This window comes from Gorilla gorilla, chromosome 22 (genome assembly GCF_029281585.2).
Source record: "Gorilla gorilla gorilla isolate KB3781 chromosome 22, NHGRI_mGorGor1-v2.1_pri, whole genome shotgun sequence".
NCBI lineage: Eukaryota > Metazoa > Chordata > Mammalia > Primates > Hominidae > Gorilla > Gorilla gorilla.
Genome location: NC_073246.2, coordinates 34,568,477 through 34,582,147, shown reverse-complemented (window position 1 = coordinate 34,582,147; position 13,671 = coordinate 34,568,477). Strand labels below are relative to the sequence as shown.

The following is a 13,671-nucleotide window of genomic DNA, read 5'->3' as shown; positions in this document are numbered from 1 at the left end:
TGGTGTTACATAAGATTATAAACTTAAACAAGATCGTTAGAAAACATTTTCTAAAGTTCAATCTCCTAAGTCCAAAAGCATCCTGATTTTATAGCTTTTTTTTAATCTGGTGAAATATTGTTAATAAACAGATTATACTTTACAGAGTGACTTTATGGTAAAATTTAAGAATATTTGTATGTATTGAATGAAGTTATAAAATACGAATCTTTCAGTCTTTGATAGGCTTCGTCTTAGATAACTTTGAGATTCTATAATAGGTCTAAATAGTAAGTTTGTGTTGTAAAAATAAAATGCTGGCAATTGGAAATAATTTTTTATTTCCTAAGCCAGATGAGAATATTATTTAAGTACACTGATGTTAATTGTGTCACCTTATCTCTCAGGGATAGTATTTGAGGCTTTAGGGAAAAGATTTATTGCCAGTGTCAATGAAATGTGATGAATATTTAGATGGATATTTGCCTTTTTACTTTCATTTAGATGAATATTTGGCTTTTTACTTTCAGAGTCATTTGAAAGCTTCTGAACATGCTGCTGATATCCAGATGGTGAATTTTGACTATCATCAAATGGTTAAGGGAGGAAAGGCAGAAAAATTACATAGTGTTCTTAAACCTCAAGTCCAGAAGTTTCTAGATTATGGATTTTTTTATTTCAATGGAAGTGAAGTTCAAAGGTTTGACTGTTCTGTTTCTCTGTTCTTTGAATTGGAACATTAATTAAAAATTATTCTTAATGTTGAACTCTTAAATTTTCTTTTTAAAATTAAAGTTTATAATTAAATATCTTTTAAATATTTTATTTTTATTTTTATTATTTTGAAATAAGGCCTCACTTTGTTGCCCAGGCTGGTGTGCAGTGGTGCAGTCTCAGCTCCCTGCAGCCTCTGCCTTCTGGTTTCAGGAGATCCTCTCACCTCAACCTCGTGAGTAGCTGAGACTACAGGTGTGTGCCACCATGCCTGGCTTTTTTTTTTTTTTTTTTTTGGTAGAGACGGGGGTCTCCCTGTATTGCCCTGGCTGGGCTCAAACTCCTGGGCTCAAGTGATCCACCTGCCTCAGCCTCCCAAAGTGCTAGGATTACAGGCATGAGCCATCTCACCCATCCTATACTTGATTTTAAACTTGTTTTTCTTTCTTTAGAATTCACCAAATAATAATGAGAGGTTACATTAGTGAGCGCATTTTATGGAGCAGGCAGTGTACTTAAGTCTTTTTTTTTTTTTTTTTTTTTTGAGACGGAGTCTCGCTCTGTCGCCCAGGCTGGAGTGCAGTGGTGCGATCTTGGCTCACTGCAAGCTCCGCCTCCCGGGCTCACGCCAGTCACCTGCCTCAGCCTCCTGAATAGCTGGGACTACAAGCGCCCGCCACCACTCCCGGCTGTTTTTTTTTGTATTTTTAGTAGAGACGGGGTTTCACCGTGTTAGCCAGGATGGTCTCGATCTCCTGACCTCGTGATCCACCTGCCTCCGCCTCCCAAAGTGCTGGGATTACAGGCGTGAGCCACCGCGCCCGGCCGTACTTAAGTCTTAACATGTATCAATAACAATTATAGGGATAGACTCTATTATTATGCCCATTTCCATCTGCTGCAAGTCTCATAATTAGCAAGTGTTAGAACTGGGATTCGTCTGGCTTCATACTTCGTGCTGTTATATATGAAACTGTTTTGCTTCTCTTTTAAAACTTACGTTTTAATATTTCTTGATGCCAGTAAAGATTATTAAATGCAAATAGAAGTGAAAGGCTTTGTTTACTGTCTGCTTTAGTATAATTTAAATATTCAGTTTTTGTATGTGAAATAGAGGAGAAAAGTAAATGTTAAAAGAGTTAAGTTCAGAATATAGCTTAAGGGAAACTTCAGTGCAGAAAGCTCAAATTTTTAATTTTTCAATTTGTATTTTATTTAGCATCAATGCTGTAGACACAGTCATTAGAGATAACAGATCTTAGGTTTAAAAAAATTTTGTTCCATAAATATTTTTATTTTATGTGCAAAGAACTGTAAGAGCATAAACCTGAATGTATATTTAGTTTCTAATTGTTGGCCTAATTAAAAATAAGTGTGTGATAGATAATGTAATGAAGCATATGTGACAAAATGTTAACAGTTGTCAAATTTAAATGGTGGGTGTATGGATGTTCACAGGATAATTTTTTTTGTATATCTGAATACTGTAATAATAAAAAGTTGGAGAGGGAAGGTGGATGCTACATTTTAATTACCTCAATTATTCACTGTTTGTTTTAGCTTTATTTTTGTTCCAAACTGGATATTTAACTTTATTGGTTACAGATGCCAGAGTGGTACAGTTCGAACAAACTGCTTGGATTGTCTTGATAGAACAAATAGTGTGCAGGCATTTCTTGGCTTAGAGGTAAAAGAATAAATTAAAATGTATGTGCCTTGTATCATCTGCCTCTTTAAGTGCTTTTTTAATACTTATGTTTCTTATTACTTTCCAGAAAGTATATGTAATGTTATGCTTCATTTTGTACTTCTAATCTCTGTCTCTTTTTTTGGCCAAACTTTCTTTTGATTTAAATATTTCCTTTACCTGATCTTCATATTCTCTTTAGGTAGCTCTCTATCTACTTCTGTTGTTCCTTATTCTCCCTTTTAAAATCTGCTGTTTATAGTATTTCAACAATTTTTTCCCTGTCTTTTGGAGGAAATATATATGTGTGGGTGTGGGTGTATGTGTATATTTGGCCTTTTATTCTCTGTGTTGTCTTTTAAAAATCTATTTTAGGATAAGAAGGGTCTATTTTCATATGTACAATTATATAGGACTATATTTTTGACAATTTGTAACCCAATCCAGTTCGTTTGGTGTTTTCAAATTAGTAGCTATAAAAAAACAGGATCAGATGAAAATGTCATAGTTAGTGAGAATGAAAATGAATGCAATTCAACTTCTCTGATAAGGTCGCTGTTTGCAACGTTTTTTCTTTTTTTTTTTCTTTACTACTTATCCATCAGATTCAGCCTAAGATAAACATAGTCTCAAGTCTTTGACAAACTATTTAGCAATGCTGAGCTTTCTAAGTCTTCCCTCCTCTGCAAGTTAGGGTTATAAGGCTGTGGCTAAACTTCGTTTAGTTCCATCAGAACTTAACATAGTTCTCAAATACTATAAAAAAACAGCAATAGGAAGTTACGTGTTCTTATTTCCTCTAGTTAATGATCTTAAATTTGACCTGAGTATTGGTTAATTAGTTACTTTGCAGCTGAGGTTCTTTATCTCAAAAATGAAAGTACAGTGTGTAAAATTCTCTACTACAGAATATATTTTTCATGTAACTAAATAAATTTTACTGTTTGGATTTTTTTCGTATGTTTTTGATGTTTATTTGTAATTTATTTAGAAAATTTGACAGAAACAAGAAAATGAAAGCAAGCATGTTGGTCATTTAGATAAGAGTTTATCACATGCCTTGTATTTGTTTCAAGGTTTAAGTGGCTGAATAAATGTACATGGATTCTGATAATAAGCTTATTGAAGTACTTGGACCTCTTCATCAAAATTATAACAGATGTTAGTTTTCAGGATCTGACTTAGCTGATTCTCCAGTGTTGATAGTTAGGAATTAGAAAACTCCCTAGGATGGCAATTGGTTGACAGGTTACAAAGTTTGACACCAAGATAGACAAAGCCAAACTAGTAGAGGAATAAGATCAGTTTTGCCCAGTTCCTTGAAGAAAGATTTAAATGATAAAGGAGGCCCTGGGGCTCATTTTGTTTTATTCTCCATGCTAGCAAAGAACAACTCTGGTGTAAGTCTCTAGGTAATTAAATGAACCCAGTTTAAGGTTTTTTTAATCTTATTTTAGCTTTTGGTTCTTCTATAATTATGGATGATCACCATACTTACATGATAAAATAAAACGTAAATTGGAAAGAGTTAAGTTAAAATGCAAGGCATAGAATATGACTAGATTCCAAATACACAGATTGGATAAAGATCGAACATTGACTCTGTCAGATTTATAGGCTAGAATTCTTGCATATAAAGATCAATAACTTTTTGGAACACTTTTATTGTTATGTGTGATAAGGACTTGTGGAAGCCGAGAGGTCCTTGAATTTCTTGCATGCTCTTCCCCCTAGTTCTTCCCTTATATATATTACCGATGTGGATTTTATGCATAAAAAGCTGTCATGACTTCATTCAGAAGTTTTACTTATTTTCTTTATTTTGTGACAATTTAAGAGCAACTCCTTTTTTTCATTTTTTTTACCTTAATTACTTAAACTTATAAAGCCAAATCCAAAAGTTAAAGAGACCTAGTTATTCATGTTTAGGTAAACTAAGTAAACATTTTTTTTTATTCTAATGCAGGCTGTTGATTGATGAATTCTTTTAGGTAGGCAAGGTAAACAACTCTGATTTATAGGGATACTTTAATAAGATAAATTTTATCATTTAACCAGAAAGAAGTCCTTATCAATACTTGTAGTTTCCATTGATACAGTATTTGTTTTAAAAATTGAAATGATGGGAAATAACTCAGCCTAGTAAACTGTTATGTTTTCAGAAGCTAGTCCCAAATAGTGCTATAACGATAAATTTTTGGTTTGATTCTGGTAGTTCTTAAAAGCCATATTACAATTAATATATTAATGTACTTATAAAAATTTCTTGTTTGCTTTTTTAGATGCTAGCTAAACAGTTGGAAGCTCTTGGTTTAGCTGAAAAGCCTCAGTTGGTGACTCGCTTTCAAGAAGTTTTTCGGTCAATGTGGTCCGTGAATGGTGATTCAATCAGTAAGATATATGCAGGAACTGGAGCTCTTGAAGGGAAAGCGAAGGTATATCTAGATCTATCATAACATTACAGAATATCCTCTTTTTCCTCTCTTCATAAAGCTTTTAAATGGCCTTTTATAAGTTAATAGATGTGTCTTAGAATTCTGTTTAATGTGCTTTTATGCCTTCTTTGATACTTCCTTTCACAGTGGATACTAGTGTATAAATGGAAGATAGATATTTCCCTAAGTTTGGGAAGTATGTATATATAACGTATCTAGTCATTTAGTGACAATCCACTAAGATGATATATATTGCTCTTTTTTTCATGATTTCCCTTGTATATCTGTTTTACTTTTTGTATTGTTTGTTTTGATTACAAATATGATTTTTAAAACCATAGACCTCTTAATAAAGGGTTCTCTCTTATTTGGCTTTGCATTCCCTGCACTTAACACAGTGCCTACTGTTAATAGATGTGTGACGTATGCCACTTGGACAAATAAGTCCATCAACAGCTTATGCAGTGCTTACTAGGAACCCAAGATTAGGGCATAATTGATCTTTACTTATCTTACCTTAGAAAGGTGGCTATCAAGATGTGCCAACATCAAGATGTGCCAACGAAGTGTGAGATATGGGCCAGGTGTGGTGGCTGACGCCTATAATCCCAGCACTTTGGGAGGCTGAGGCAGGTGGATCACTTGAGACCAGGAGTTCTAGACTAGCCTGGCCAACATAGCGAAACCCCATCTCTACTGAAAATACAAAATACTAGCTGGGCATGGTGGTGCACACCTGAAATCCCAGCTACTCGGGAGTTTGAGGCATGAGAATCACTTGAACCCAGGAGGTGGTGGTTGCAGTGAGCCAAGATCACGCCACTGCACTCCATCCAGCCTGAGTGACAGAGTGAGACTCTGTTCCAAAAAAAAAAAAAAAGAATGGACTTAATTATAATTGTCTGTTTCATCATTACTTTTTATTTCCTGGTATTATCTACAGACTACTTTCTTCTCAAGTATTTGTCCCTTATTGAGGGAGTTGGGAACAATACTTGAGATAGTTTTCATTATTTTATATTCTTAAATATTGTTTAACTTTTTAAGGATCCTGGCCTCACTTGAATTTATCAACTTTCTAAATCTCCACAATTTCTCAAATTATTTCAAGAATAGAAATGAGAACATTTATCACTTTTATAGTTCTCATTCAGCTTCTTCCATACAGCAACTGAAATTCTTTAAAGACCATTCATGGTCTCCAAGTCTTCTTTTAATTTCCAAGTCTTCCTCTTCTGTGTCTCATAATATGCCATGCCTCTGCCCAGAGGTATTGGCCTTACCTGCAAAGTTTCTTTTGTTCAACTCATAGAAATAATTTGTATTGACTTTTACAAATATTTACTTCTTAAGTGGTCCCTATTTTTGTAAACATCAAATTGTTAAACTTTGATTTATTCCTTTTAAATAACATAATTCTTGCTATTAAAAGCTGATTCTCAAACTATTGCTTAAAATATTCTTTTATATACTTCTACCTTTTCATTTCTGCAGTGACTACGATATATGTACAGAGGTTACATATATTTTCAGTGGTCTTTTATCTTTAACATAATATATAGATATAAAATTTTATACATTAAATATGCTAGTCTGAATTGAACTAAAATCTAACATCTGAACTGCTTTCTTTTCCTTTTCTCTGGGTTCCTTTTGATTAATTGCCTGATAATGTGAATGGTGAGTGTCTTTTCAAATAATGTCATTTGCATATGTTATTATATAGAAAGAAATAACACTTAATGCCAAACATTAATTGCTTATTAAATATAGTAGCATTCATTTAATGGCATTGAAGAAAACTGGTTCTTCATTTAGTGGCATTTAAGAAAATTGGCTCTTTATTCTAAAAAGAAGCCTTGAGTTACTGTTATTTCTTTAAAGAATAAAAATTACATATTGCAAACTAAAGTTATTTCCTAAAAGGCGCAAGTTTTTTGTTTTGACAGTCATCAAAATCTGTAAGATCAAAATAAATCATTATGGTAACTAACATGCCTAAGTAAAATATATATTCATTAAAAGTTATAATCAAATCTCACTATAGGAATAAGTTTATTATCTTATGATGTATTTTTGCATGGGCAATAAAATGACTCAAAATATACAAACTGTAGTTTACATGTAATATTCGTTTATGAACTGTACTTGTACATTTCTTTTGAGACTAGACCTTCATTCTTAGGTTTAGTTTTAATTTTAACTCATGTAAGCTATTTGGGAGCAATTTCCATTTTCTTTTTCTACTACCAAAGTAATTTGAAGTTTTTCTAGGGACAGTTAAGCTCAGTGTATCTTCTTTTATCTCCCATTTCTCCTTACCCATTTTATCCCCAAGTTTACAAATTACCTTGTAAGAAGGAATTTTCTTGTTTTAAATAAGTTCACTTCAGTTTATTTCCTTTGTAATAAGCAATTTTAAACATTTGTTGCCCTAGATGTAATTACTGGATGAGGTTGTAGCACTGAGCTTTTTCATTTCTTCATGCAGAGCTTTAATCCAAAAGAAGAAAGGAAACAGTGACATGTTGGAGGCATTTTAATTGTCATGACTATATATTCAAAAAAGAACGATTAGGTCCTTTTTTATACTAAAATCATATACAACTGATTTAAAATTTCAGAAAACCTAATGAGTAAAATCAGTAATATTTAAAATGAAAATCTGCGCTCCTTTCTTAACAGGCTGGAAAGTTAAAAGATGGTGCTCGTTCTGTTACCCGAACAATTCAGAATAACTTCTTTGACAGCTCCAAGCAAGAGGCCATTGATGTTTTGCTACTGGGAAATACTCTGAATAGTGATTTAGCTGACAAAGCTCGAGCACTTTTAACTACTGGAAGTTTGCGTGGTATGTGCACTTTATATTTTATTTGTTATTTATATTCCTAAAGGTCCAAGAGGTAAATGTAAACTTATTTACACAGAATTTTTAGTTGGTTAAAATAGTTTTTGAAGGGATTTCTGTAAAGGTAATTTTTGAAAATTACATTCTCCAAGGGAAGTTTGTCTGTTTTAAAATATTTGTACAATCAGTGGTATTACTAAGCTGTAAACTGAGGCCCATGCATGGTTTCTTCTATAGATTATGATTGAGGGGGTAAATAATTAAGCATTGTTAACTTTGTACAAGGCAGTATTTCATAGAATATTCAGCTAGTACTTGTAATACAGCATTTAATAATCTAATTATGCAGAAAAATGCTTTACTGGGAAAACTAATGCCTATATTGGTTATTTTTTAAATCACTATCCCAAAAGTTTCTGTAACTTGGTCTTAACTTTTAATTGCTATTGTTTGAATAAGCATTAAATCATATTAATAATTTAAAGTAGTGCTAATTATTGGGCACTAACTGCTATTACCAATTTTAATATTTGAAATAAATATATGACCTTCAGAATAGGTTTTCACCTTCCACTGTGTCTTTTAAAAAAAAACTTCTCCTATCAGTAAGCACATAAAAGTAGCATGACGGGAAAACTCAACATTCATTGTAGAACTTAATAGATTAGACTTACTTTTTCTTTCTCTAAAATGTATTGAGGTATAATTGACAAAATAAATTTTTTCCATTTTAACTTTTTAGCACTCTGAAAAAGAAATTTTTTTTTCTGTTAGCCCTAAACCAAACTTTTTAATGTTCCCTGTTCAAGTGGGAGAAAATTGTTTCTGCATCAAGTAATGTATTCTTGGGTAATTACTTGGTCAAATAGGTTATGGATTATTTCAGAATTCTGCATGGTGTAAAGGTAGTTAATTACGGACAGTTCCTCAGGGACCTGTAAGTGGGCTAGGGAACTTAGACCTACTAAAACTCCAAAAAATGTCTGATCTTAGCTACTACTTTCAACTTCAGGCTTTCTTCCTGGCTTCCAAAAGTAGAGACTTGACTGATTTGTGTTTTGTCACCTCTTTCCACCTGTGCCTACATTGATGTGGAGGCATTAATAAGCAACAATTGAAAGTAAGTGGTTGAAGGAAAGAAGAGGAGAAACAAGGGACCTATGTAATCCTCAAACTTCAGCATTAGTGTTTTTAGTTTCCTGCGCATTTTACTATAAGTAAAATCACACCTTTAAAAAAAAAAGTACAGTCAGTTCTGCTGTAACGCTTGTTCTGAGAATGGGAATTTGTTCCAATATGATATATTAGGGAACTGTTTGAGCATAAGGCCAATTTTGCATGAGCTTATGCGTGATTTTGCTGGGAAGCAACACTAGGTAAATGCAGAAAAGTGCACCCAGCAGAACTAAGATGGCTAGAAATATGTACAACATATAAAACACACATACACATATGCACACACACCTCAAACATCTTCCCCTGCCTCAGTTCACTATGTGTGTTATGAGCCATACCCATTCACATCTGTTCTTTCAACTTTTCATTGAATTTCAGATATCCCTTTCTCCATTATTCATATTACAAGCTGCACTCTGTCTGATGCCCATTTCTACAAGCCAACTTCATTCAAGATGAAGTGCCTTATTAATGGTTATATTCATGCATTTCATAACCATTTAACATGTGTAATGTCTTGCTACTATTTTTATGAGGTTCCTATCTTTTTTGATGTGTCATTGTTGAAGTTTTTGAATGTGGTACCCCAATCCCATTTTTCCCATAAGCCCTGTGGCTGTGGGAATTTGCAAAATTTGCATAGCATGGTGATGTTTTTAGAATGCATTTTTCTTGTTATAGCTGAAGTGATTATACTTATCAACTGCTAAGTCCCAGAAAGAATACTAAAAGGTGTGTATTAGGGCAGTATCTTCCATATCTTCAACATCCTCCATCTTCTTAGGTTTTCATATTTATATTCATAATATTCTCAAACATGTGCGCATGCATGCATAACATACACACAGGAGCAGCCAGAAGCGCAGGCCTAGGAGCTTCTGATGGTGAAACGGTGGATATCACTGAGTCACTGTAGGATTCTTCTTAGGTGCAGAAGGTTTGTATCAATCATTGTCGTTTATTTGTAACATTTGGTGTTCTATAGCTATCAGAAAAAAATAAAGTCATCAAATTGACTTAAGTGAGGTCTTCTCAAAATGTTTTGTCACTATACTCTACATTTCAATTGTAACTTGTTTTTACTAATGATTCTTTGTTTTCTTCTTGTTGCATCCATAGTTTCTGAACAGACATTACAGTCAGGTACAGTATAGAAAATCAGTCTATAAATAAAAGCAATTTTTTCTTATTTTTTCTGAAGTCGATATTGTAAACAAATAAAGCCATATAATTGGAAACTTTCTCATTTTGCCATCAGATCCTAACAGGATAAATTGATATCTTGTTTTAATCTGAGAAAAGAATTTCAAGCTTGAGAAAATTAAGTACTTCATTCTGAAGAAAATGTGCAGTGCTCTTTGTCTTCCTGTAGCAATTGCTTAATTCCAGTTAAAGATAATTCAGCTAGTTTTAATTTCACTTTTACATTTCATTGAACAAATATTATTAGTGTTATGCCTTACTCTTAATAGGCTGATGGAAAAAAATCCAGATGTAACTACTTTGAATTAATTTCTGAGTGCCATCCGTGATATTTACGACTACTCAACAGTGTTTCTCACATATAATATTTAAGAAGGCATTGTTGCATTTCCTTATTGTGAATGAAATAGTTTCGAAACTATAGACTTGCACTAAAATATGATCTGAAATCTTTTACTTTTAAAAAGTGCCAAGATTTCTAACAAAGAATAGTTAAGTGTGTGAGACCTAAAGACTATTTATTATTTTTCTTGCCTATTTATTCCTAGGAATCTCACATCTTCATTCTCTGGGCAAGGTTTATGATCTTGTCTTTAAACATGAATCTGTGGCAAAAGGAATGAAAGCTTAACTCTTGCCAGAAATTTAGTTGAAAAGGATTTGCTATCACTTAAGAATTGTTTGGCTTAGTTATTGTTCTGAATGTTTTGAGAAGCTGTTGATTATTTTCTCGAGAAGGGTAGAGGAAGGGAGCACCTAGATATATTTTTGAGTTATATAATGAACACCATTTTCTGAAATAGTATGGTATTTAGGGATGGACATCTGTTGTTTGAGCATAGACTCATTTCTTTTTTAAAATTTTTTATTTTATTTTATTTTTTTGACTCTCTGTTTCTTTAAGCACATTAAGGTGACACCAGTTAAGAATAAACTAGGACTATTTTTTACCTTTTTATTTCATTTAAAAACTGACTTGACTTTATTAGTTCATACAGTGAGGCAGTACGTTTTTATTCACACAGTTCATTGTCTTGCTGAATATTTTAAGCCGTGTAATTATTATAGAACTTGTGTGTTGATATAGAATGGATTATAGACGCTATGTTCGCATTGGTAACAACAAGCAGTGACTTCAATTTTTAAGAGCAATGATAAACCATAATCGTAGAGAATTATTTTTATCTAGGTACAGTCAGCTTTGAATTAACCATACCAACAGGCCAGACAAGTAATCTGCTTTCATTACCACCCAGACACCTCTATACAAGCAATCAAAGCAAACAGCTAGGTGGTGAGAAATCTGCATATCTGCCCCTGGAAACAATGGGGATATACTTATCTAAATCAGCAGTTCCACAGGTCAAAATTATCTTTACAAGAATACTAAGACGTCACTCGCCTTTTTCACTCTCATTTCCTCATAAGACTGCTATATCTTGGTATCATAAGAGAATATCATAATAAAATAAGATCATGTGGTAAAAGGTGAAAGTAGTTTTGATGTCCTTTTCCTGTTACCGGTTAGCTACCAATTAAATACAGATTTTTAGGTTGAGGTGCTTTTAAGGTTCTATGCTGAGAATTTAACCAAGATAGAATGTGGTTTAGAAAGGGAAAAGGTGGGTTGTAGACCAAAAAAAAAAAAAAACAAAACGGGAGAGATTGAGGATTCAAAATGTATTGAACATTCATTCATTTAACAATTATTTATTGAGCACTTACTGCGTACCAGGTAGTCTTTTAGTTACTAGGAGTATTCCCATAAAGAAAACAGACTAACATGTCTGCCCTCATGGATTTTCCATTCTCATGAGGGGAGACAGTTACAGGATAAATAAATAAAATACATAGTTTATAAATGTGATAAATGCTATAGAGAAAAATAAAGCAGGGAGGGGATAATGGAAAGTTAAGGGCAGAGTGCAGTTTAAATAAAGTGGTCAGAGAAGGCCTCACTGGAAAGTAAAGACTTGAAGGATGTGCGGGAAGAGTGTTGCAGGCTGTGGGCACAGCCAGTGCGAAGGCCCTGTGGTGGAAGCAGGCCTCATATGTTTTTGAAACAGCAGGAAGGCCAGTGTCTGAGCAGTGAGTGCACCAGGGAGAGTGGAAGATGAGGGTGGAAAAACAAGACAAATTGTTGAGGGCCTTGTGGACCATTGTTTAAGCACTTTGGCTTCCACTCTGAGTGAGATGGGAAGCATTTAGTAGTGATTTCATTTTCAGAAATATCAGCTTGTATTTTTCTCAAGGAGCCATTATTCATCAAGCTGCCTGTCAGTAGCTACAATCTTAAATGTAAATGTTCTTAAATGTTTTTGTTTGGAGAAAAATAAAATTAATATTTTTACCAGACTCTTAATGAAAATTGTAGAAAGTTAATTGCTATATTCCTAAAAATGTATAGTTCATTGGATTTGTACATTAATGTACCATTTCATTGAAACAGAACTATTTGTTCTGCATGTTGCTGCAATAATTCTGTATGTGTAGTATTTTTTTTTTTTTACTTTGGCTATTGTATTTAATGTTGACTTTTTTTTTTTTTTAAAGATGTGTTGGTTAATTGCCTCATACCAGGCTTTGCATTGAAGGCTGATCTTTTTTTGTGCCTGTGCCTGTATCTTTTGCTTGTTTGTGCTTGTGATAATAATTGTGCTTTCCAGCGGACATCGTATCTCAGTTATGAAAATAAATTTTTATAAATGGTTTGATGCAGCTAAAATTCTGTTGTGTCTTGTCTTGATTAGCATCTTCTAAAGTACTAAAGAGCATGTGTGAGAATTTCTACAAATATTCAAAGCCCAAGAAAATTCGAGTATGTGTCGGAACCTGGAATGTGAATGGTGGGAAGCAATTTCGCAGCATAGCTTTTAAGAATCAGACGCTCACTGACTGGCTTCTTGATGCACCCAAGTTAGCTGGCATCCAGGAGTTTCAAGGTTGGCTTTTTATAATATGGATTTAGTTAATAAATCCCGACTGTGTTGTATTGATCTAGAAAACAAATATAGCACTTCAGAGGATGCATTAATTGATGAAAGAAACTTGGAACTATACATTTAAAGACCAACATCTTTAAAGATCACATCTATTAAAATCTCAGCTTTTTAAAATTTCTAGACCATTATTTTCTACTTCATAAAAATATATGATGGTAAAACAAAAAATCTTTTTTCCATAATTGATTCTCAGGAAGTGGGAATTCACACATAGATTTCTTTGAAGGCAACCACACATATAAGAAAATCTAGTTTTGTTTTTATTTTAAATGGACATAAAACAAGATTATGGACATAAACCAAGATTATGTCCATTTAACATTGATCATTTATTAATTTTAATTAAAATTACATAATTAAAATATAATTGATCACTTGAGTTTTATTTTTCAAACCTACTATGTCCCATTTTTCAATTCTTAATCCTCTATTTAGTTACTAAGATAAGAAATGTCAGAGTGGGTCTTGAGCAGCCTTATAAAACTTGTGATATTTATTGGTACTTATGTAATAACTTAAGAGCACTGGTTTATCCTTGAAAAACTTTGTTGGCATTCAGTTTGGGTTCTCTGCACCAAACTGTTAATAAATAGCCAGAACCAAACATTGAGCAGAGGATACTTTTAT

At 33.1% G+C, this 13,671-nt stretch overlaps 1 protein-coding gene across 26 annotated transcripts in view; it reads left to right on the top strand.

Moving 5' to 3' along the window:
* The window catches only part of SYNJ1 (synaptojanin 1), a 98,767-nt gene that overhangs the window by 41,195 nt on the left and 43,901 nt on the right, over positions 1-13,671 (top strand). For 11 of the 26 annotated variants that reach the window (XM_055373884.2, XM_055373897.2, XM_063702612.1 and 8 more), the window contains 6 exons: positions 510-679; positions 2,299-2,380; positions 4,663-4,815; positions 7,501-7,666; positions 9,959-9,982; positions 12,793-12,984. In XM_055373884.2, coding sequence (XP_055229859.1) covers positions 510-679; positions 2,299-2,380; positions 4,663-4,815; positions 7,501-7,666; positions 9,959-9,982; positions 12,793-12,984 — 787 coding nt within the window. The remainder of the gene's footprint in view (positions 1-509; positions 680-2,298; positions 2,381-4,662; positions 4,816-7,500; positions 7,667-9,958; positions 9,983-12,792; positions 12,985-13,671) is intronic. The other 15 variants (XM_055373896.2, XM_063702613.1, XM_055373885.2 and 12 more) reach the window with 3 other exon arrangements.